General features: G+C 45.4%; 1 protein-coding gene and 1 long non-coding RNA gene across 2 annotated transcripts in view; both read left to right on the top strand.

Annotated features, from left to right (window-relative positions):
- The window catches only part of LOC308275117, a 562,357-nt gene that overhangs the window by 256,336 nt on the left and 280,943 nt on the right, over positions 1-25,078 (top strand). The gene's annotated exons all lie outside the window — the stretch shown is intronic.
- Positions 1-25,078, top strand: part of DNAH2 (dynein axonemal heavy chain 2) — a gene marked incomplete at both ends in the record, with an annotated part of 149,928 nt that overhangs the window by 186 nt on the left and 124,664 nt on the right. Inside the window, 2 exons of the mRNA XM_080712978.1 lie at positions 9,375-9,436; positions 13,981-14,151. Of these exons, the coding sequence (XP_080569104.1) occupies positions 9,375-9,436; positions 13,981-14,151 (233 nt within the window). The remainder of the gene's footprint in view (positions 1-9,374; positions 9,437-13,980; positions 14,152-25,078) is intronic.

The raw sequence follows: 25,078 nt of genomic DNA, 5'->3' as shown, positions 1-25,078 counted from the left end.
CTGCTGGGGCAAAGGGGGTGCTTAGAGAGGGAGGGCGGGGGTCACTGGAGGGTCTCCTGCCTGTATTTCAGGAGTGTCTTAGGGCCAGGGAGCTCACTTCTGACAAGAGACAGAGCTGAGCGACCCTGGCTCCCTCAGCCGCACTCTGCTGCTGCCCCTGTGCATCTTCCTCCTGGCCAGCCCAGGCATATTCTTTTCTTTCTGCCTTACAATTCCCCGTCGATGCGCCAGGAGTCGTCCAGCCAATCCTTGCTCTAGCCTCATCCTCTTATTTCAACTGTTCTTGGTCGCTGCCACCCCACTGCAGAGGGTTTGATCTCTTCCTTTTTTCCCATTTTCACCCTGGGTGGCAAAACAAATAATGTTTTTCTCCCATTAAGCCCATCACCATGGAGACCCAGCCTGCTTTGCCACCCTTTGAATCCTCAGCCCGGCTGATGCCTGCTACCATCTGTTGAAGGCTCCTGTATCTCCGCCCTCATTTTGGCAGGGAGTTGGTAGACTGCGGAGGTTCAGGTTCAGGGCGACAGGAAAAGAAGCCGAGATGGCGGGAGCAAAGAGTTTAAAGAGGATGCCTTTTGTGGCTTTGATCCAGGAGCCAGCAGGTCCGCAAGGGTTGTGGTAGCTGCTGCTGTCAGTGGGATTTTGCTTGGAGTACCGGCCACTGTAGACAGTACTATGAGCAAAGGGTAGGCCTCACCTTTTATCTGGGGCTCCTTGACACTGGGCGTGGCCTGGGAAGATGGCGAGAAATAAGCAGGGTGTGGTGGTGCACGCCTGTAATCCCAGTATTTGGGAGGCCGAGACGGGAGGAGGATCGCAGGTTCAAAGCCTGTCTCAGCAACTTAGTGAGATCCTTACCAACTTAGCGAGGCCCCGTTTCATTTTTTCGTTTTGTTTTGTTTTTTGGTGGTACTGGGGTTCCTGAAAACCCTCTACCTCTGGGCTACACTCCCAGACCTATTTTTATACTTTTTTAAAAAAATTGGAAACAGAGTCTCTTAAGCCAGCGCGGCTGGCTTCGAACCTGCGCGATCCTCCTGTCTCCGCCTCCCAAGCGTGGGGATTACAAGCGTGCGCCACCATGCCCGGCCTGAGGCCCCATTTCAAAATAAAGAATTAAATAGGGTTGAGGGTATAGCGAAGAGGTAGAACACCCCTGGGTTCAATTCTTACTTACTTACTTACACACACACACACACACACACACACACACACACACACACACACGGGGAGAAATAGAATCCTCCTCTTTTGCGGTGCTGGGGATCACACCCATGCATTCTTGGGCATGCTAGGCAAGTATTCTACCACTGAGCTACATCCCCAGCTCTGTGTGTGTGTGTGGGGGGGTATTAGGGATTGAATCCAGGGAAATCTACCTCTGAGCTACACCCCTAGCCATTTTATTTTTTTATTTTGAAGCAAAGTCTCACTAAGCTGTGGAGGGCCTGACTCAGTTGCTGAGGTTAACCTGCTATTCTCCTGTTTCAGCCTCACAAGTACTAGAATTCCAGGTGTGCACCACCATGCCTGGTTTAGAATATGCTTTTTTTGTGTGTATGTGGTACTGGGGGTGGAACTCAGGGGCTTTTCTACCTCCAGGCTATACTCTCAGACCTATTTTATACTTTATTTGGAAACAGGGTCTCACTAAGTTGCTGAGAGCCTCACTAAGTAGCCGAGGTTGGCTTTGAACCCGTGCGATCCTCCTGTCTCAGCCTCCCAAGTGCTGGGATTACAAGTGTGCGCCACCACGCCTGGCAGAATATGCTTTTAATGTTATTAAGCATGCATGTGGGGAAAAGGTTCAAGGACTTAGGAACCTAACCTAGGATCCAGGACCTTAGAGATGTGCAACTTTGTTTTCCTTCTGAGTTCTCAAGGGCACGGCTGAAAGCAGTTTAAAATGAGATTGCCAGGCAGGTGTGGTGGAGCACGCTTGTAATCCCCACGCTTGGGAGGCAAAGACAGGAGGATTGCGCAGGTTTGAAGCCAGCCTTAGCTGGCTTAAGAGACCCTGTTTCCAAATAAAATATAAAATAGGTCTGGGGGTGTAGCCCAGAGGTAGAAGGGTTCCATCCCCAGTACACCAAAAAAAAGAGAGAGAGGAGAGAGAGAGAGAGAGAGAGAGAGAGAGAGCCAGCATGGTGGTGCACGCCTGTAAGCCCAGTACTTGGGAGGCTGAGAGAGGAGGATCGCAGATTCAAGGATAGCTTCAGAGAGTAGTGAGATTTTTATCAACCTATTGGGACTCTGTTTCAAAACAAAAAACAAAAAGGACTAGGGGGTGTAGCTCAAGGTAGAGAGCCCCTGGGTTTAACCTTCAGTACCACAAAAAAATAAAGAAATAAAATGAACTGGGTGTGGTGGTGCACACTTATAATCCCAGTATTTGGGAGGCTGAAACAGGAGGATCGTAGTTCACAGACAGCCTCAGCTACTTAGTGAGGCCCTTTGCAACTCAGTGAGACTCTCGTTACAAAAAAAAGGAATAAAAAAATAGGGCTGGAGGTGTATGTAGCTCGAAGGTACAATGCCCCTGGGTTCCATCCCCAGTACCAATAAACAAACAAAAATAAATAAATAAAAAATAGTAGGGCTGGAGATGTAGCTCAGAGGTAGAATGCCCCTGAGTTCAATCCCAAGTACTACCAAAAATAAAAAAAAAATTGAAAGAAAGAGAAAAAAGGAGGCTGGGGCTGTAACTTGGGGGTACAATGCTTCTAGGTTCTATTCTCAGTAAAACACACACATGCGCGCGCACACACACACACGCTCTGCCTTCTCTCTCCCCCCAGCTCTAAGACTCCTTGTTGGAGATGGAGCCATCCAGATGCCCAGCAACCTGGCTAGAGGTTCAGAGAGAACTTGTGCCTCCCAGGCAGCCCTGAAACTAAAGTGAATCCCTTGTGATGGAACTGGGAGGGACTGAGGCCCATTTCTTGGTGAAAAATTGTGGGTTCGGGAGCACACAGCCTTTTGTGTTTCTTTCTTTTGTTGGGCTACCGGAGATCTTCAAGCGTGCCGCCATCACTTGAGCTAACCCCCAACCCTGACAGCTGCTTGAGGTCTCTATTGATATCCTTTACTTCCTTAAGTGCTTTTAAATTCCCATTAAAAGAAGAATCCTAATTAGGTCCACGATCCCTTCTCTGTAGTATTCAAAAGCTCTGATGACTGTAAGTTGTTTTTTTTTTTTTCCTCCAAAGTTTGGCATCCAAACTTATTTGGTGGTAAATCTTAACCTGAACTGACATGAAGGTATTTATGGGCTGTTTAAGCCACTTAGTGTAAATATTTGTGTGTTCTATAGCAGAAATACTCATAATAGTAAAAGTTTGGTTGTTGCGGGGGGTTGGGGATCACACACCATACTCTATTACATATTATATTACAATTCCAAATTCTTTTCTTCTTTCTTTCACTCTTTCTTCTTGCTGGGGATTGAACCCAAGGCAATGCTTATGTTAAACATGTGTTCTATCACGAAGTTATACCCCGAGCTGCCACAATTTTAAATTCTGAAATATACCTGACAGCAAGGATCTTGGATAGGGACTGAAGACCTGTATTTCAGGCAGAAAAGAAAAAGCACAGAGAGAGGAACTTCTGTGCAGCAAAGGAAACGATCAAGAATCTTAATCAAGAGCCAACGGAAGCAGAAACTTTGCCACCTACTCCTCTGATAGAGGACTAATATCTAAAATCTACAGACTCCAGAGACTTACTGCCCAAAGTAAAATAACCCAACCGAAAACAGGCAAATGCTGGATATGGTGGGTGCACGGTTGTAATCCTAGTACTTGGGAGGCTGAGATAGGAGGATCACAGGTTTAAGGCTGGTCTCAGCTACTTAGGCCCTCTGCAACTTACTAAGACTTTGTTTCAAAATAAAGGATAAAAAATAGGGCTAAGGGTATAGCTCAGAGGTAGAATGCCTCTGGGTTCAATCCCCAATACCACACACACACACACACACACACACACACACACACACACACACAAAGGCAAGTGAACTAAATAGACACTTCACAAAAGAAGAAACCCCAATGGCCAATAAATACATGGAAAAAAAAAATGGAGCTGGGTGTGGTGGCACACGATTGTAATCCCAGTATTTGGGAGGCTGAGGCAGGGGGATCCAGGTTCATAAACAGCCTCGGCTACTTAGTGAGGTCCTCTGCAACTCAGTGAGCCCCTGTTTCAAAAATAAAGAATAAAGCCGGGCGTGGTGGCGCACGTTTGTAATCCCAGCATTCGGGAGGCTGAGACCTGGAGGATTGAGGTTCGCGGATAGCCTCAGCTACTTAGTGAGGCCCTTTGCAACTCAGTGAGACCCGGTTTCAAAATAAAAAATAAAAAAATAGGGCAGGGGGTGTAGCTCAGAGGTCAAAGGCCCCTGGGTTCCATCCCCAGACCCGCAAAAAAATAAAAAAAATAAAAAAAAATAAAAAATAAATAAAGAATAAAGCCGGGCGTGGTGGCGCACGCTTGTAATCCCCGCACTTGGGAGGCAGAGACAGGAGGATTACGCAGGTTTCAAGCCAGCCTCAGCTGGCTTAAGAGACCCTGTTTCCAAATGAAAAAAAAGTATAAAATAGGTCTGGGAGTGTAGCCTGGAGGTAGAAGGACTTCCAGGAACCCCAGTACCACAAATAAAATAAAATAAAATAAAATAAAGAATAAAAAATCAGGCTGGGGTATAGCTCGGAGGTAGAAAAGCCCCTGGGTTCTACCCTCAGTATAGAGAAAAAAAAATGGCAACCATTAAAAACACAATAATAAATACTGGGGAGGATGTGGAGAAGTAGAACCTCTGATACATTTTGGTGGGACGACAAATTTGTTTTTCGTGTGTGTGGTTCTGGGAATGGAGCCCAGGGGTATTTGACCTCCGAGCTACACCCCCTGCCCTGTTTTTTATTTTTATTTTTTTATTTTGAAACAGGGTCTTACTAAGTTATAGAGGGCCTCACTGAGTAGCTGAGGCTGTCCACAAACCGTGATCCTCTGATCTCAGCCCCCTGAATGCGGGGATTACAAGCGTGCGCCACCACGCCCGGCTCTCTTCCTCCCTTTTGGTGCTGGGATGCTACTACTTTACCCTCAGTCTCCGGCGTAAGCCGCGGGTCAGAGAAGCAGCATCCTGGGATTTGAGGGTTGCAGAGCGCTGGTGGAACGTGGAGTGCCCCAGCCCGATTCCTATGAGCCCCAGCTTCTCCGTGTGGGAAGAGAACAGGGGAAGTAAACATAGTCAGAGGTTTAATGCCTGGAATAACGTTTGGACATTTGCCTCATCTCCACAACCCTTAGCCGGTTCTTTTTCTTTTTTCTTTTTTTTTTTTTGCAAAGCTGAGAATTAGCCGGGCGTGGTGGCGCACGCGCACGCTTGTAATCCCCGCGCTTGGGAGGCAGAGAGAGGAGGATCGCCCAGGTTCAAAGCCAGCCTCAGCTGGCTTAAGAGACCCTGTTTCCAAATAAAATATAAAATAGGTCTGGGAGTGTAGCCCGGAGGTAGCACGGTTCCATCCCCAGGACCACCCAAAACAAAACAAAACAACAAAAACAGCTGAGAATTAAACCCAGGATGTTGCACTTGCTAACTTGCTAGGCAAATGCCCCTAGTCAGCTATTTGTGTGTGTGTGTGTGTGTGCGCAGTACTGGGGATTAAACCCAGGGGCATTTTACCTCTGAGCTATACCCCTAGCCCTTTTGTTAATGTGTGTGTGTGTGTGTGTGTGTGTGTGTGTGTGTGTGTGTGTGTGTGTGTTGATACTGGAGGTTGGACCCAGGGGCAATCTACCTCCAAAATATACTGGAGCCCTGTTTTATTTATTTAAAAAAAGGGTCTCATTACGTTGCGGAGGGCCTCAACTAAATAGCTGAGACTGACTGCGAACCTATGACCCTCCTTTCTCAGCATCCCAAAGCACTGGGATTACAAGTGTGTGCCACCATGCTCAGCTTCTTTAAAAAATTTTTTGGTGGTACTGGAGATGGAACCCTTCTACCTCCGGGCTACACTCCCAGACCTATTTTATATTTTATTTGGGAACAGGGTCTCTTAAGCCAGCAGGGCTGGCTTCGAACCTGTGCGATCCTCCTGTCTCTGCCTCCCGTGTGGGTATTATAAGCGTGCGCCACCACGCTCGGCTCTTTTTTAGATTTTTGAAACAGGGTCTCACTAAGCTGTTGAGGGTCTTGCTAAGTTGCTGAGGCTGACCTTGAACCTGTGATCCTCCTACCTCAACCTCTCAAGTACTGGGGTTACAGGTGTGCACCACTACACCTGGCTTGCAGTCAGCTTTTTTAATTAAATTGAGGAAAAATAAATTAAATTGAGAGATAATTCACTTACTATCAAATCCACTTTTTTTTTTTTTTTTTTTTTTTTGCTACTAGTGATGGAACCCAGGGGTATTCTACCTCCAAGCTACATCTAAGCCCTATTTTTTTATTCTTTATTTTGAAACAGGGTCTCACTGAGTTGCAATGGGCCTCACTAAGTAGTAGCTGAGGCTGTCCTTGAACTGCAATCCTCCTGGCTCAGCCTCCCAAATGCTGGGATTACAAGCATAGGCTACCACACCTGGCCTAAAATCCACCCTTTTAAAGTGTATTATTCACGGTTTTCTGATCTATCTACAAAGCTGTGCAAACATCCCCACTATTTAATTTAATTTATTTATTTATTTATTTATTTATTTATTTTTGTGGGTCTGGGGATGGAACCCAGGGGCATTTGACCTCCGAGCCACACTCCCTGCCCTATTTTTTTTATTCTTTATTTGAAACAGGGTCTCAGTAAATTGCAGAGGGCCTCACTAAGTAGCCGAGGCTGTCCGCGAACCGCGATCCTTCAGTCTCAGCCTCCTGAGTGCTGGGATCACAAGCGCCACACCCGGCTCCCACTGTCTAATTTTAGAACATCCTCATTGCCCAGAAAGAAAGCTACGTCAAGCACCTTGACAAAATGACATTCTCTGACTCCTGTATCCTTGCCTCTTAGTTATAGCTGAACCTTGCTTTTTTTTTATCAATTTATTAAATTAAATACTTTTTTACACTTTGGCTATGGAATTGGTGCTCACACGTGCTAGTCCAGTGCTGTATCCCTGAGCTACACCCACAGCCCAGAATCTTGTTTTTAGCAGCATCCCTCAGATCATGGAAACCAATAACCTACTTTCCATATATACACGTATATGGAAAAAATATATTTTGGTACCAAAGATTGAACCCAGGGATAGCTTACCTCTAAGCAGTAACTCCAGCCATTTTTTTTCTTTTTCAGAACTGGGGATGGAACCCAGGGGCATTCTACCTCTGAGCTACACCCCCAGCCCTCTCTTCCTTCTCTCTCTCTTTCCTCCTTCTTTTCTTCCTTTCTTTCTTTATCCTTCCTTCCTTCCTTCCTTCCTTCCTTCCTTCCTTCCTTTTTTTCTTTCTTGCAGGTCTGGGGATGAAACCCAATGGCATTTGATCTTTGAACTACACCTCCTGCCCTATTTTTTATTCTTTTCTTTGAAACAGGGTCTCACTGAGTTGCAGAGGACCTCACTAAGTAACTGAGGCTGTCTGCGAACCATAATCCTCTGATCTCAGCCTCCCGAATGCTGGGATTACAAGTGTGCACCACCACCCTGGCTATTTTTTATTCCTTATTTTGAAACAGGGTCTCACTAAGTTGTGAAGGGCCTCACAAAGTAGTGAGACTGGCCAAGAACCTGAGATACTCCTATCTCAGCCTCCAACATACTGGGATTACAAGCATATGCCACCACACTCGGCTCCAGCTGTTTTTTTAATTAAAAAAAATATTTTTTTTTGGTGGTACTGGGGTTCCTAGAAGCCCTTCTACCTCCAGGCTACACTCCCAGACCTATTTTATATTTTTATTTGGAAACAGGGTCTCTTAAGCCAGCGCGGCTGGCTTCAAACCTGTACGAACGATCCTCCTGTCTCCGACTCCCAAGCGCTGAGATTACAAGCGTGCGCCACCACGCCTGGCGCTTTTGTGTGTGTGTGTGTGTGTGGTACTGGGGGTGGAACCCAGAGGCTTTTCTCCCTGTAGGCTATACTCCCAGACCTATTTTTATACTTTATTTGGAAACAGGGGCTCACTAAGTTGCTGAGAGCCTCACTAAGTAACTGAGGTTGACTTCGAACCTGTGCGATCCTCCTGGCTCAGCCTCCCACGGGGATTACAAGCGTGCACCGTCACGCCCTGCTTTTTTTCTGTTTTTTTTTTTAAGTTTTGTTTTGAAACAAGATCTGGCTAGTTTGCTGACAGTCTCACTATTGTGGAGGCTGTCCTCCAACCTCCCAAGTACTGGAATTATAGATGTGCGCCCCCATGCCTGCTGGGGTTTACTTTCCATCTTTTATAGATTTATCTGTGCTGGACATTTCATGTAAGTGGAATCATACAATAATGTGGCTTCTTTCATTTAGCATACCTTCAAGGTTCACTCACATTGTAGCATGAATTATATTTTTACTTTTTATTATAATACTTTTTTCTGTTTTTTATTATTTCTTTCTTTATTTAATTTTTTGCCATACTGGGAATGGAACCCAGGGTCATTCTACATCCAAGCTATACTGAAGCCTATTTTTTTTTTTTTTTTTTTTTGGTGGTACTGGGGATGGAACCCTTCTACCTCTGGCTATACTCCCAGACCTATTTTTTAAAATATTTTTTATTTGGAAAAAGGGTCTCTTAAGCCAGAGAGGCTGGCTTCGAACCTGCGTGATCCTCCTGTCTGCGCCTCCCAAGTGTGGGGATTACAGGTGTGCGCCACCATGCCCGGCTTTTTTTCTTTATTTTGAAACAGGGTCTCACTGCATTGCATAGGGCCTCACTAAGTAGCTGAGGCTGTCTCCGAACTAGGATCCTCTGGTCTCAGCCTCACGAATGCTGGGATTACAAATGTGCACCACCATGTCCGGCTTGTTTTTTTATTTTTGAAACAGGGTTTCATGAAGTTGATGAGGGTTTTGCTGAGTTACTGAGACTGTCCTTGAACCTGGGATCCTCCTCTCTCAACCTCCTAAGTACCAGGATTATAGGCATGCACCACCGTATGCAGGTCATGTTTTTTTCATTGTTGTTGTTACTGGGGATGGAACCCAGGGGCATTCTATCTCTGAGCTACATCCCCAGCCCTATTTTATTCTTTATTTTGAAACAAGGTCTCACTGATTTGCAAAGGGCCTCACCAAGTAGCTGAGGCTGTCTGCGAACCGCGATCCTCTTTTCTCAGCCTCCCGAATGCTGGGATTACAAATTTGCGCCACCACGCCTGGCTCCAGTTCATGTTTAACTTTCCAAATGATGACGTCCTTTTTGTATCTTTATTCTTCCTAGAGCCAGTATTGGAGGAGCCGGAAGTACTGAAAAGAACGTTGGTGGACTCTGAGAAGGATGTGGTAGGCTGGGGTCTTCCTGAGGTCATAGTCCTCCCCCCTCTTGTGACTCACAGGATCAGTGGTGGAGAGCGCGCAGGGATTCTCTACCTGTCCCTCCTTCCTGATTAGTCTCACTGGTAGCTTCCTTACCACAAGGACAGCCCATGACCAAAGCAGTCAGCTACTCGTGTGTGCGTGTGTGCGTGCGTGTGTGTGTGGTACTGGGGGTGGAACCCAGGGGCTTTCTGCCTCTGGGCTACACCTCTAGCCCTATTTTTTTTATATATATACTTTATTTGGAAACAGGGTCTCACTAAGTTGCCGAGAGCCTCACTAAGTAGCTGAGGCTGGCTTTGAACCTGTGCGATCCTCCTGTGTCAACCTCCCAAGCCTGGGATTACTAGCGTGCGCCACCACGCCCGGCTTCAGCCACTCTTCTTATCCCCTGCTTTGAGTCCACCCTGATCAGCTGAACAAGCTGAACAAGCTGGGCAGCTGTTGCTCTAATTGATACTAACTTCTAAGGCATTCTCTTTCCTCCTTTAGTTGCCTCGATCACCTAGAAAATTGGCACTAATGATTCTTATATGTTTTTTTATTTTTTGGTGCTTGGGATTGAATCCAGGGACATTCTACCTCCGAGCCACACTCCAGCCCTCTTTATTTTTTGTTTTGAAACAGGGATTGCTAGGTTGCTGAGAGTCTCATTAATTGTTCAGGCTGTCCTTGAACCTGTGATCCTTCTGACTTAGCTTCCCAAGTACTGGGATTATACGTATAACCACACTGGGCTCTTACATACATTTTTTTTTTTTTTAGTACTGGGGATTGAACCCAGAGGAATTCTACCTTTAAGCTTCACCCCCAGCCCGATTTATTTTCTTTCCTTCCTTCTTTCTTTCTTTCCTTCTTTCTTTCTTTCTTTCTTTCTTTCTTTCTTTCTTTCTTTCTTTCTTCCTTCCTTCCTTCCCTCCTTCCTTCCTCCCTCCCTCCCTCTCTCTCTCTCTCCCTTTCTTTCTTCTTTCTTTCTGTATTGAGGATGGAACCCTCTGAGCTACACTCCCTGCCCTATGTTTTATGCTTTTTTTTTTTTTTTTTTGTGGGTCTGGGGGTGGAACCCAGGGGCATTTGACCTCCGAGCTACACCCCCTGCACTATTTTTTATTCTTTATTTTGAAACCGGGTCTCACTGAGTTGCGGAGGGCCTCACTAAGTAGCTGAGGCTGTCTGCGAACCGCCATCCTCTGGTCTCAGCCTCCCGAATGCTGGGATTACAAGCGTGCACCACCATGCCCGGCTCCTATTTTTCATTCTTTATTTTGAAACAGGGTCTTGCTGAGTTTCCGAGGGCCTTACTAAGTAGTAGCTGAGGCTGTCCTTGAACCGGGATCCTCTGGTCTCAGCCTCCCAAATGCTGGGATTACAAATTTGGGCCACAACGCCCAGCTCTGATTTTATTTATTTGGAAACATGGTTTCACTAAGTTGCAGAGGGCCTGCTAAATTGCAGAGGCTGGCTTCAAAACTACATCCTTATGTCTCAGCCTCCCAAGTACTGGGATTACAGGCTTGTGCCACATCTTTTTTTAAATTGGCAAATTAGCAGGGCGTGGTGGCGCAAACTTGTAATCCCAGCATTCGGGAGGCTGAGACAGAAGGATCATGGTTTGCGGACAGCCTCAGCTACTTAGTGAGGCCCTCCGCAACTCAGTGAGACCCTGTTTCAGAATAAAGAATAAAAAATTGGGCAGGGGGTGTAGCTCGGAGGTCAAATGCCTCTGGGTTCCATCCCTAGACCCACAGGAAAACAAAAAACACCAACCCCCCCACCCCCCCACCCCCCAAAAAAACAACAGTTTTAGCCACTGAATGAGGGCCTCAGCAACTTAATGAGACACTGTTTCAAACAAAACATAAAATAGGGCTGGGGGTGTAGGTTAGAAGTAGAACTCCCCTGGGTTCAATTCCCAGTACAAAAAAAAAAAAAAAAGAATATTCCTAGTGTTTGGATATTTAATACCAAATTATTTTTCAAACATTGTATTTTTTGCCCTTACACCGACAACAAATCTTTTCCAGTCCAGAGGTTATCAATTTAGCAAGGATTTAAAAAAAAAATGACAGGCAGTAAATGATGTGTCTGTTCTTCTTCTTCTTCATATCCTTTGATTTCAAGTGAAACAGAACATTTTCTCATATTTGCATTTTCTCTCTTTTGTGATATGACACGTCCGTACATGTCCTTTGGTCCTCTTATTTATTGGGGTCTTGGTGTTTTTCTCATTGGTTCATTCATATTTTATATGGGAAAGATTTTAGGTCACTGTCTGTTCAGTTGTTTTGACCTGGAGCTTTGAGAGTAATTCCTTCTTATCTTCCAGGGGCACGGGCGGAGGGACAGGGCGGCTTCTCAAGTTCACTGAGCTCACCTTCATCTCTTCTGGTTTCCTTAGTTTCTTTAGTAGAGGTCTACAGATTAATTTTTTCTAGCCATCAGTTCCGATTTATTTTCCATGTAATCAATGTGTTCTTTGGTGTCTTTTAGTCTCTCCCCCTCACTTCAGTACCCATTAGCTCTTTTTTTTTTGTGTGATGGTGCTGGGGATAGAGCCCAGGGGCATTCTACCTCTGAGCTACACCCCCAGTCCAATATTTCATTCTTTATTTAATTATTTAATTATTTTATTTTTAAATTTTTTTTATTTATTTATTTATTTATTTATTTATTTATTTATTTATTTATTTATTTTGCAGGTCTGAGGGTGGAACCCAGAGGCATTTGACCTCCGAGCTACACCCCCTGCCCTATTCTTATTCTTTATTTTGAAACAGGGTCTCACTAAATTGTGGAGGCCCTCACTAAGTAGCTGAGGCTGTCTGCGAACTCCAATCCTCCTTCTCAGCCTCCTGAATGCTGGGATTACAAGCGTGTGCCACCACGCCCAGCTCTATTCTTTATTTTAAAACAGGGTCTTAGCGCTGGGCTTTTTGGTTGGCGCACGTTTGTAATCCCCACGCTTGGGAGGGGGAGACAGGAGGATCACGCAGGTTCGAAGCCAGCAACGCTGGCTTAAGAGACCCTGTTTCTAAAATTAAAATAGGTCTGGGAGTGTAGCCTGGAGGTAGAAGGGCTTCCAGGAACCCCAGTACCACACACACACACACACACACACACACACACACACACACACACACACACTACTACTACTACTACTAATAATAATAATAATAAGCAAAACAAAACAAAACAAAGCAGGGTCTCACTGGAGTCGGGTGTGGTGGCACACGCTTGTAATCCCAGCATTCAAGAGGCTGAGACAGGAGGATCTTGCAGGTTTGAAGGCAGCCTCAGCTACTTAGTGAGGCCCTTTGCAACTCAGTGAGACCCTGCTTCAAAATAAAGAATAAAAAATAGGACTGGGGTGTCGCTCGGAGATAGAACGCCTCTGGGCTCCATCCCCAGTACTGCAAGAAAAAAAAAAAAAACCCCAAACAAAAACAAAACAAAACAAAACAACAACAACAAAAAAACAGGGTCTCACTAAGTTGTGAAGTACCTCACTAAGTAGCCGAGGCTGTCCATGAACCTGGGTCTTCCTGTGTCAGCCTCTCACGTACTGGGATTACAAGTATGCACCATTGTGCCTGGCCCCATTGACTCTTATTATATTACTTGGTGTTGGAGAGTGAACTCAGTGGTGTTCTACCTCTGAGATACACCCCCCAGCCTTATTTTTTTGTGGTACTGGGGGTTAAACCCAGGGGCATTCTACCTCTGGGCTATACTCCCAGACCGATTTATTTTATTTGGAAAAGTTGCTGAGAGCCTCTCTAAGTAGCTGAAGTTGGCTTCGAACCTGTGCGATCCTCCTGTCTCAGCCTCCCAAGCTCTGGGATTACAAGCGTGCGCCACCACGCCTGGACTGATCTTTTTTCTAGTTCATCTTCCTGCTCTTAATTGCTTCACCCAGGCGAATATCCTTACATGTTCTTTTCTTTTTTTCTTTTCTTTTTTTTTTTTTGGAGGGGGTACTGGAGTTTGAACCCGAGTGGCCTTCTAACTTTGAGCGTCACCCCACCCCAACTTTATTTTTTATTTGGAAACAGGGTCTCACATGTTGCAGAGGGTCTCACTAAGTAGCGGAGGCTGGCCATGAACCTGCGATCCTCCTGTCCCAGCCTCCCAAGTACTGGGATGACAGGTGTGAGCCAGTGCGCCCAGCCCTCCATGTTTCTTTAATTCACTTTTACCTTTGAGGCTGAGGGCTGTTTGAAGATGTATTTTTACAATCACAGGCATAAATGACACATCTCGGGAAGATAATAGCCCCTGGTTTTCCTCTATGACACATTCTGTTTTCATTCTTAGAGGCAGGAGAATCTATTGTCTCCTTTCTTCAAAAGCTTGAAACCTATCATTCAGTCGTCCTCGGCTTTCTCTTGGGAATTCTGAGCCCGCCTGGCTTTTCCTCTCCTCTCCCACTCCCCCGGCGTGCGGTTGTGGAGGGGGGGGCTCGCCCTCACACTGACTGCGCTGCTCTCTGCCTGCTCTCCTTCCTTCCGTAGAAGCCCCTTTTTCTCTCCCGAGCCGTGCTGACAGGCCTGGCGGATGCCACCTGGACGGAGGAGCATGACGCCATTCTGGAGCACTTTGCCCAGGAGCCCACGGAGCCCATCCTCACCATCTTCATCGACCCCTGTTTTGGCCTGAAGCTGGAACTGGGCATGCCTGTACAGGTGGGTCCCGCCTTCCCAGGGCAGAGGGGTCCTCCAGGGAGCTCTCGTATCCTTGAGTCGTGATCTTCCGTGCACGAGGCCTGTAGAGCTCCGTTGCGTGTCTGTACCTGGAGGCAGGGGTTCAGAGAAGGATGAGGCAGTGTTTTGCTTTCATTTTGGTACTGGGGATTGAACCAGGGCATTCTAGCCTGGCGTGGTGGCCCACGCTTGTAATCCCCGCGCTTGGGAGGCTGAGACAGGAGGACTGCACAGGCTCGAAGCCAGCCTCAGCTACTGAGTGAGGCTCTCAGCAACTTAGTGAGACCCTGTACCAATAAAATATAAAATCGGTCTGGGAGCATAGCCCGGAGGTAGAAAGCCTCTGGGTTCCACCCCCAGTACCACCAAAAAAAAAAAAAAAAAAAAAAAAAAAAAAAAAAAGAACCAGGGCATTCTACCTCTGAGCCACACCTTCAGACTTATTTAATTTTTTTTGCAGTATTGGACATTGAACCCAGAGGCATTCTACCTATGAGTTATACCCCCAGCCCGATTTTATTTCATATTTGGAAACAGGGTCTCACTAGGTTGATGAGAGTTTCACTAGGTTGATGAGAGTCTCACTACTTGCTGAGGCTGTCCTTGAACCTGTGATCCTCCTGTCTCAGTCTCTCAAGTACTGGGATTACAGGTGTGCGCCACCATGCCCAGAGACTTATTTTATATATATATATATATATATATATATATATATATATATATATTTATTTATTTATTTATTGTGGTCCTCGGGGTAGAATGCAGGCGCTTTTCTACATCCAGGCTATACTCCCAGACCTATTTTATACTTTATTTGGAAACAGGGTCTCACTAAGTTGCTGAGAGCCTCACTAAGTAGCTGAGGCTGGCTTCGAATCTGTGCGATCCTCCTGTCTCAGCCTCCCAAGCGCGGGGATTACAAGTGTGCACCACTGTGCCCGGCCGACTTATTTTATTTTGAAACAGGGTCTTGCCAAGTTGCTGGACTCAAACTTGAAATCCTCTTGTCTCAGGCTCAAGTACTGGGATTACAGGTGTGCCCACAAGGCCTGGCCACTATTTTGCTTCTGATGATTGCATGGTCTAGCTGGGAAGACAGTCACATAAGTAAATATATATTAATATTAATATTAGTGCTGAAGATGGAACCCAGTGTCTCATGTATGCAAAACACATGCTCTTCTGCTGCGTTACACTCTCAGCCTCTGTGTGTGTGTGTGTGTGTGTGTGTGTGTGTGTGTGTGTATGTATGTGTGTGTGTGTATACTTATTTTTAAATTTATTTTTGCAGTACTAGTGATGGAACCCAGGGGCATTCTACCTCTGAGCTATACCCCCAGCCCTTAGTTTTATTCTTTATTTTGAAACAGGGTCTCACTGAGTTGCAAAAGTAGCTGAGGCTGGCCACGAACCATGATCCTCCTGTCTCAGCCTCCCAAGTGCTGGGATTACAAGCATGTGCCACCATGCCTGCCTTATTTATTTATTTTTGTGGCACTGAGAATTGAACCCAGGGGTGTTCTGCCTCTGAGTTACCCCCCAGCCCTTTTTGTATTTATTTATTTATTTATTTATTTATTTATTTATTTTGTTGGTACTGGGGATTGTATCCAGGGGCATTCTACCTCTGAGCTACACCCCTAGCCCTACTTATTTATATATTTATTTTGTGGTACTGGGGATGGAACCCAGGGGCTTTCTACTTCTAAGCTACACCCCCAGCCCTATTTTTCATTATTTTTTATTTTATTATTATTATTTTTTGGTGGTACTGGGGTTCCTGGAAACCCCTCTACCTCCGGGCTATACTCCCAGACCCATTTTTATATTTTGACTTGAAAACAGGGTCTCCTAAGCCAGTGAGGCTGGCTTTGAACCTGCATGATCCTCCTGTCTCCGCCTCCCAAGCACGGGGATTACAAGCATGTGCCACCATACCCGGAATTCTTTTTTATTTTAAAACAAGATCTCACTGAGTTGCAAAGGACCTCAGTAAGTACTAACTGAGACTGGCCTCAAACCGCGATCCTCCTGTCTCAGCCTCCCAAATTCTGGGATTACAAGCATGCACCACCATGCCCGGCTCTTATTTAAATTTTTTAAAATTTGGAAATGGTCTCACAAAGTTGAGGAGGCTGGCCACGAACCTGTGATTTTCCTGTCTTAGCCTCCCAAGTACTGAGATTACAAGCGTGAGTCACCATGCCACCTTTATTTTTTTGAAACAGGGTCTCACTAAATTGCTGAGGCTGGTCTTGTACCTGCAATACTCCTGTCTCAGCCTCCCAGGTAATGGTGCCACCACACCTGGCTTACAATATGTTTTGATGTGTGGGCAAAATGTTTTAGACTTTTGGGGAGCAACTAATAAATCAACTAATACAGCCTGTAGAATTCTGGGAAAGCTTGACAGTGAGGTGGTATTGGAGCTGGGGATGAAGTTGATAAGTAGGACATGAACACCAGGTGAGCCGGGAGTGGCGGCCTACATTTGTAATCCTAGTACTTGGGAGGCTGAGACAGGAGAATCGCAGGTTTGCAGCCAGCCTCAGCTACGTAGTGAGACCCTTTTTCAAAACAAAGAATAAAAAGCTGGGCGTTGTGACACCCACTTGTAATCTCAGTGTTTGAGAGGCCGAGACAGGAGGATCGTGGTTCGAGGACAGCCTCAGCTACTACTTAGGCCCTTTGCAATGCAGTGAGACCTGTTTCAAAATAACGAATAAAAAGTAGGGCTGGGGGGGTGTAGATCAGAGGTTGAATGCCCCTGGGTTCAATCCCCAGCACCGCATTAAGAAAAAAATGGTTCGATAGCCAGGTATGGTGGCACACGGTTGTAATCCCAGTACTTAGGAGGCCAAGATAGGAGAATTGCAGGTTGCTGCCAGCCTCAGCAACTTAGTGAGGCCCTCCGCAACGTAATGAAACCCTATTTCAATATAACGAATAATAAAAAAAAAAATAGGGCTGGGGGTATAACTCAGAGGTAGAATACCCCTGGGTTCAATCCCCAGTACTGAAGAAAAAAAAAAACAAAAAACAAAACAAAAAACAAAAAACAAAAACAAAAACAAAAACAAAGACCAGCTGAAGGTTGTTGAGTAAAGGATACTTTATGTACAGAGAAAACAGGAACAGGGAGAAGCGACGCTGGGAAGTCAGGCGGGTTGAGTTTAGCTTGTGAAGGGACTTATACGATGGCCTGAAGAACTTGGTTTATATCCCAGAGAGAATTCTCGAAGTCTTTTTTGGTTTAGGTAACTCTTTTGTTTTTTATGGTACTGGGGTTCCTGGAAACCCTTCTACCTCCGGGCTACACTCCCAGACCTATTTCTTTTTTAATTTGGAAACAGGGTCTCTTAAACCAGTACGGCTGACTTCAAACCTGCACAATCCTCCTGTCTCCGCCTCCCAAGTGCGGGGATTACAAGCGTGCGCCACCTCGCCCGGCGGTTTATTTATTATTTATTATTTATTTATTTTTGTTTTGTGTGGTACTGGGGGTGGAACCCAGAGGCTTTCTACCTCCTGGCTATACTCCCAGACCTTTTTTTTTTTTAAATATTTTCTTTGGAAACAGGGTCTCACTAAGTTGCTGAAAGCCTCACTAAGCTGAGGCTGGCTTCGAACCCGTGTGATCCTCCTGTCTCAGCCTCCCAAGCGCGGGGATTACAAGCGTTCGCCACCACGCCCGGCAACGCCCAGCGGTTTAGATAACTCTTTTAACAATGTGGAAGCCAGGAGTGGTGGCACCTGCCACCAGAAGGGTTCCTAGGATTACTGCGTAATCCTAGTACTTGGAAGGCTGACACAGGAGGACCCCGCGCACTATAGCTCACTGGTAGAATGCCCATGGGTTCAACTCCCAGTACTCAAAACGGTACCCAGGACCCAATTCCCCGAACAACAAAGCAAAACAAACAGAAACAACAATGTGGAGGATATGTTAGAGGAGGGCCTATCTAGGGTAGAGAGACAGTAAAAGAGAGATATATAGTAAAGTATTAGTAAGCCGGGCGTGGTGGCGTACGCTTGTAATCCCAGAATTCCAGAGGCTGAGACAGGAGGATCCCGGTTCGGGGACAGCCTCAGCTACTTAGTGAGGCCCTCTGCAACTCAGCGAGACCTTGTTTCAAAATAAAGAATCAAAAATAGGGCAGGGGGTGTAGCTTGGAGGTAGGATGCCCCTGGGTTCCATCCCCAGTACCAAAAAAAAAAAAAAAAGTTTTAGCAGAGTCTGTGTGGTGGTGGTATACAAGTCATTACCGTAAACTTCTTTTAACTTTTCTGCATATTTGAAAATTTTTGAAATAAAATATCGGAAAAGAAAAAAGCTATTGATTTGCTTTTATTGGAAGCCTATATACAAAAATGGAAGTGATGGTGAGGTTTAGCATAACCTTGTGTAAACAATGCAATTTAGGAAACATTCCATATTAAACAAAGGCAAACTAGGCCATGGCTTCTTTCTGTGTGTTAGCAATGGTCAGCCACAGACACAAGGAAAAAAAGGTTCCATTTATTTCAAAAAATTGGAAAGCTGTTTATATTTGAATATAAATATTTAATATAAATGGCATTTATGTGAAAGAAAACTCTGTTGTGGGCCATAAAAGGTTTGAGCCTGGCATGGCGGTGGACACCTGTAATCCTAGTACTTGGAATATTGTGAGAAAGGAGGACCACAGGGTTTTTGTTTGTTTTTTGTTTTGTGATTCTGGGGGTCAAACCAGAGGCATTCCACCTCCGAGCGACACCCCCAGCTCTCTTGTAATTTTCTTATTTTTGAAACAGGTCTCACCAGACTAATGGAAGTCTCACTACTTGCTAAGGCTAACCTGGAACCTGAGAGCCTCCTGTCTCAGCCTCCTCAGTACAGGGATTACAGGCGTGCGCTACCATGCCCGGTCTACGGCCAGAGGTTTGAAGCCAGCCTCAGCAATTTATCGACGTTCTCAGCAACTTAGCAAGACCCTGTTTCCAAATAAAAAATAAAATAGGGCGGAGGGTGTAGCTTGGAGGTAGAATGCCCCTGGGTTCAATCCCAGCACTACACACATGCAAAAAAAAAAAAAAGGCTTGAATAAATAATAAGCTATGTCTTGCTTCTGCCTGGAAATCTTAATAGTAAAAGATGTTTTTATATAAAAATATATATTTTTATTTAGATCTCTCTCTATATATCTTTTTAAACTTTTTGAGGCAGAGTTTTGCTGTTGCCTCAACTGATTGATTCTTCTTTTCCCTTTCTACCTTCCTTTCTTTCCTTCCTTCTCTTTTCTTCCTTTCTTTTTCTTTCTTTTGTACTGAGAACTTCCTTCCTTCTTTCCTTCATCCTTCCTTCCTTCCTTCCTTCCTTCCTTTATTTCTTCCTTTCCTTTCTTCTTTCTTATTCTTTCTTTTGTACTGAGAATTGAGCCCAGAGACATTCGGCCTATGATCTATACCCCTAGCCCTTTTTATGGGGAAATAGGAATTCACTAAATTGCTGAAGGTCCTGTTGAGGTTGGCCTTGAACCTGTGATCTCCAGGTTGTCCCAGCTAATTTGTGTGTGTGTGTGTGTGTGTGTGTGTGTGTGTGTGTGTGTGTGTGTGTTACTAGAATTGAACCCAGGGGCATTCACCTCCAAGCTACACCCCCAGCCCTACTTTTTATTCTTTATTTTGAAACAGGGTCTCACTAAGTAGCAGAGGGCCTCACTAAGTAGCTGAAGCTGGCTGCAAACCTGTGATCCTCCTGTCTCAGCCTCCCAAGTACTAGGATTACAAGCATGTGCCACCATGCCTGGCTTCCTGCTAATTTTGAACTAATGGTTCAAGTGATCCTCCTACCTCAGCCCCGCAAGTAGCTGGGATTACAGGAGTGTGCCTCCATTCCTGATGAAAATATATCGTTTTAACATATATTTGCAAATATATCATTTGGGTACAACTCCAATCACAGTACCCAAATGCTACAATTCTTTGTGTAAAGAATTTTTTTTTCTTACAGTTCTTTGTGTAAAGAATTTAAAATACTCCCAGAAAAATGCACAAAAATAGCAAAGATGATAAAGGAGGAAAATAATGGAGGAGACTTGTGAACATAACAAGCTTTTATTAAACTACAGTAATTAAAACGGTTATACTAGGTCAGGAATATACATTATAAGCGACATTACAGAAATGCAGAAAGTACAAAAATAGACACTATCAGCAACAGTAGAGAATCATAGGAAATACAGAAAATAGAAAGCAGAGAAACAGATCTGTAAGCACTTTCTATAAAAAATGGCATTTCAGAATCTGTGGGGAAGGATGGATTAGTCAGTGAATAGAATTAGGAAGCATATGGGAACATGAAGCTTTTCAATTAAAAGGAATCTGTTTAGCCTGCTGAATACGTCCTAGATAGATTATCCACTTAATTTTAACTTCCTTAAGAAATTATTACTCTCCGAGGGGCATGGAGGTACGTGCCTGTAATCCCAATTCTTGGGAGGCTGAGACAGGAGGAACCCTGTTCGCTGACAGCCTCAGCTACGTAGTTGCCCTTTGCAACTCAGTGAGACCCTGTTTCAAAATAAAGAATAAAAAATAGGGAGCCGGGCGTGGTGGCGCACGCTTGTAATCCCAGCATTCGGGAGGCTGAGACCTGGAGGATCGCGGTTCGCGGACAGCCTCAGCTACTTAGTGAGGCCCTCTGCAACTCAGTGAGACCCGGTTTCAAAATAAAGAATAAAAAAATAGGGCAGGGGGTGTAGCCCGGAGGTCAAATGCCCCTGGGTTCCATCCCCAGACCCGCCAAAAAAAAAAAAAAAAAAAAAAAAAGAATAAAAAATAGGGCTGGGAGGTGTCGCTTGGAGGTAGAATGCCCCTGGGTTCCATCTCCAGTACCACAAAATAAATAAATAAAATAAAAATGGGGCTGGAGGTATAGCCCAGAGGTAGGTAGAATGCTCCTGGGTTCAGTCCTCAGCACACCACACACACACACACACACACACACACACACACACACACAGAGGTAGGGGGTGGTGGCACACTCCTTAAGTCCTAGTACTTGGGAGGCTGAGATAGGAAGGTCACAGGTTCAAAGCCAGCCTCAGTAATTTAGCCAGGCCCTGTTTCCAAATAAAAAATGAAATAGGTCTGGGGGCATATTGAGGAGGTAGAATGTCCTTCAGTTCAATTTTCAGCACTACACACAAAAAAGAAAGAAAGAAGGAAAGAAAGAAGAAAGAAAGAAAAGAAAAGAAAAGAAAAAGAACAAAAAGGTAACCATTGGAAGCTTAAGCACTGAGTCCAGGCACCCATCCTGCCCAGAGAAATGGTGTGTGTGTGTGTGTGTGTGTGTGTGTGTGTGTGTGTGTACACGCACGCTCTTAGTGTGGTACTGGGGATCGAACCCAGGGGCTCTCTAGCACTGGGCTACACCCCCAGCCCTTCTTATTTTGTATTTTGAGACAGCATCTCACTAAGTCGCTCCGGCTGGCTTTGAACTTGCTGTCCTCCTGCCTCGACCCCCGCCCCCCGGCAGGAAGCCTCGGTGTCTTAACAAAGATTTGACTCTGTCTTCAATTCGCCTTGACCACCTGCTCATCCTCTCATGCAAGCAAGTCTCTTAGGCAGAAGAAAAGTGAAGGAAATAGAAAATACCCGTTTTTTTTTTTTCCCCCCCACGTTCATCGCAAGCGGCAGTATTAACGGGTCCTTCCCAGCAGGACACCTCGAAGTCGCCCACAGTATGTCACAGCCGAAAGAATGAATTCGCGGAGCTGCCCGGGCGTGAGCAAAACGAGGAGAAATTGCATGGCAACTGCAGGCATATTTTATCAAGGCCAAAAAAAAAAAAAAAAAAAACCAAAAAAAAACCAGGAACAAAGCCTGCGCAGGAGAAAGACCAAAGCGGAGGAGCAGGAGGAGGGTCCTCCCGGCAGCGCGGGCTGTAGTACCACTTAACACGGACATGCTTTCCATGTAAAAAAGAGCCGAGCCATGAGATGATAAAAGGGAAGAAGGAGATAAAAGGGAAAGTGCAGATTTTTAGGAAACGAATAAAGCCGCATGTTACAAAACTAGTGGATTGGAAACTGAATAGCCGTCGTTGAAAATCCGGCCAGCGACGCGCGGGGAGGCCCGAGGTGATCACAGTGTGCGCAGAAGAAAAGGCCGAAGACACACAATTAGAGACGCAGAGACCAGCGCGGAGGACCCAGGGAGCAGAGAGAGTCAACAAACGGCACAATCCAAATCTAAACATAAAATAACAAAGAATGTCCCCGAAATACAAAGGGAACTGAATCTGGGAATCCAAAGGACACGCTATGAATCAGGCATGGCAGTACATGCCGATAATCCCAGTACTTGGGAGGCTGAAACTGGAGGGTTGCAGATTCGAGGTCAGCCTCTGACTTAGTGAGGCTCCCAGCAACTGAGACCCTGTTTCCTCATGAAAAAAAAAATAATAATAATAATAAAGTAGAACTGGGGGTGTATCTCCGAGGTAGAATGCCTTTGAATTTAATCCCCAGCAACACAAAAAGAAAAAAACAAAAACAAAGGACGCAGTATAAACCGAGCCTGGTGGCACACGCCTGTAATCCGAGTATTTGGGAGGCTAAGACGGAAATAACAGGTTCGAAGCCAGCCTCAGCAATCTAGTGAGGCTCTCAGCAACCTAGGGAGCCCTTGTTTCAAAAACAAAAAAGAGCCGGGCGTGGTGGCGCACACGCTTGTAATCCCAGCATTCGGGAGGCTGAGACCTGGAGGATCGCGGTTCGCGGACAGCCTCAGCTACTTAGTGAGGCCCTCTGCAACTCAGTGAGACCCGGTTTCAAAATAAAGAATAAAAAATAGGGCAGGGGGTGTAGCTCGGAGGTCAAATGCCCCTGGGTTCCATCCCCAGACCCGAAAAAACAAAACAAAACAAAAAACAAAACAAAAAACAAAACAAAAAAGAGGCCAGGCACGGTGGCGCACACTTGTAACCCCAGTACTTGGGAGGCTGAGGTAGGCGGATCATAGGTTTGTGGGCAGTCTCAGCTACTTAGTGAGGCCCTCCGCAACTGGAGATGGAACCCAGGTGCCGTTCTACCTCCGAGCTACACCCCTCAGCTCTAGTTTTTATTCTTTCTTTCTTTTCTTTTCTTTTTTTTGAAACAGGGTCTCACTGAGTTGCGAAGGGCCTCATTAAGTAGCTGAGGCTGTCCACGAATCTCGATCCTCCAGTCTCAGCCTCCCAAATGCTGGGATGGTGTACACCACTCTACCCGGCTTTGCATGCAATTTTTTTCTGAGTTGGAGTTTGTTTCAGAATGAAAAATTGGGAAATTTGGGGTGGGGACACACACACACACACACACGCACGCACACGCATGCACGCACGCACGCACGCACACGCCCAGCATGGTGGCACACGCCTGTAATCCCAGTACTTGGGAGGCTAAGACAGTTGGATTGAAGTTTAAAAGCCAAAGCATTTTAGTGAGACCCTGATTCAAAATAAAAAATAAGCCGGGCGTGGTGGCGCACGCTTGTAATCCCCGCGCTTGGGAATCGGAGACAGGAGGATCACGCAGGTTCAAAGCCAGCCGCGCTGGCTTAAGAGACCCTGTTTCCAAAAATAAAATAGGTCTGGGAGTGTAGCCCAGAGATAGACGGGCTTCCAGGAACCCCAGTACCACCAAATAAATAAATAAATAAATAAATAAATAAATAAATAAATAAAATAAAAAATAAAATAAGGCTGAGGGTCTAGCTCAGAGATAGAATGCCCCTGGGTGTAATCTTTAGTACTGTACACACACACACACACACGCACGTATGCGCACACACACATACATACACAAATACAAATAAATGCATAAATCAAATTTAAAAAACCAAAAGTAAAAACATAAACGGAGGGCTGGGGGCGTAGGTCAGTGGTAGAGTTTGCTTAGCATGTGGGGGGCCCTGGGTTCCAGCCCCAGCACTGCAAAAAGACAAACATATCAGCTGAAATCTAGTCACTTAGGACATGAACTAAATCAGAAACTCAGGAGTAGAGAATTAGTGGTATTCATTTAAATAAAGAATTAAGCTGGGCATGGTGGTGCACACTTTTATTATTTATTTATTTAATTTTTAATTTTTTTTTCTTGTGGTGGTACTGGGGTTCCTGGAAGCCCTTCTACCTCCAGGCTACACTCTCAGACCTATTTTCATATTTTTATTTGGAAACAGGGTCTCTTAAGCCAGCGCGGCTAGCTTCGAACCAGCGCCATCCTCCTGTTTCTGCCTCCCAAGTGCCGGGATTACAAGCGTGCCCACCACGCCCGGCTGTGCACACTTTTAATCCCATTTGGGAGGCTGAGACAGGAGGATCGAGGTTCGCGGACAGCCTCAGCTACTTAGTGAGGCCTTCTGCAACTCAGTGAGACCCTGTTTCAAACTAAAGAATAAAAAAATATGGCTGGGGTTGTAGCTTAGAGGGAGAATGCTCCTGGTTCAATCTCCAGTAAAACACACACACACACACACACACACACACACACACACACACACACACGTCTTAAATAATTTTAAGCCAGGTGTAGTGGCACATGCCTGTAATCTTGTTTCTCGGGAGTCTGAGAGAGGAGGATCACAGGTTTGAGACCAGCCTCATCAATTTAGCAAAGTTCTCTGCAACCTAGTGGGACCTGTTTCAAAACAAAAAATAAAAAGGGTTGGGGTGTAGCTCAGATATAGAATGTCCCTGGGTTCGGTCTCTAGTATCAAAAAATTAATGAATAAATAAATTAGGTCTCGGGTTGTAGAATGACCCTGGGTCATTCAATCTCTAGTACAAAAATAATAAATAATCTTAAGGAATAGTTACAAGAGCACAAAGAGTCCCCAAACAAAAGAGGTAAATCTGATATTAGGCTGGGAATGGGCTATGGAT

The sequence above is a fragment of the Muscardinus avellanarius genome (genome assembly GCF_963383645.1).
Source record: "Muscardinus avellanarius genome assembly, chromosome: 16".
Taxonomy (NCBI): domain Eukaryota; kingdom Metazoa; phylum Chordata; class Mammalia; order Rodentia; family Gliridae; genus Muscardinus; species Muscardinus avellanarius.
Note: the sequence above shows the minus strand (reverse complement) of the source record. Positions and strands in the feature narration are given on the sequence as shown.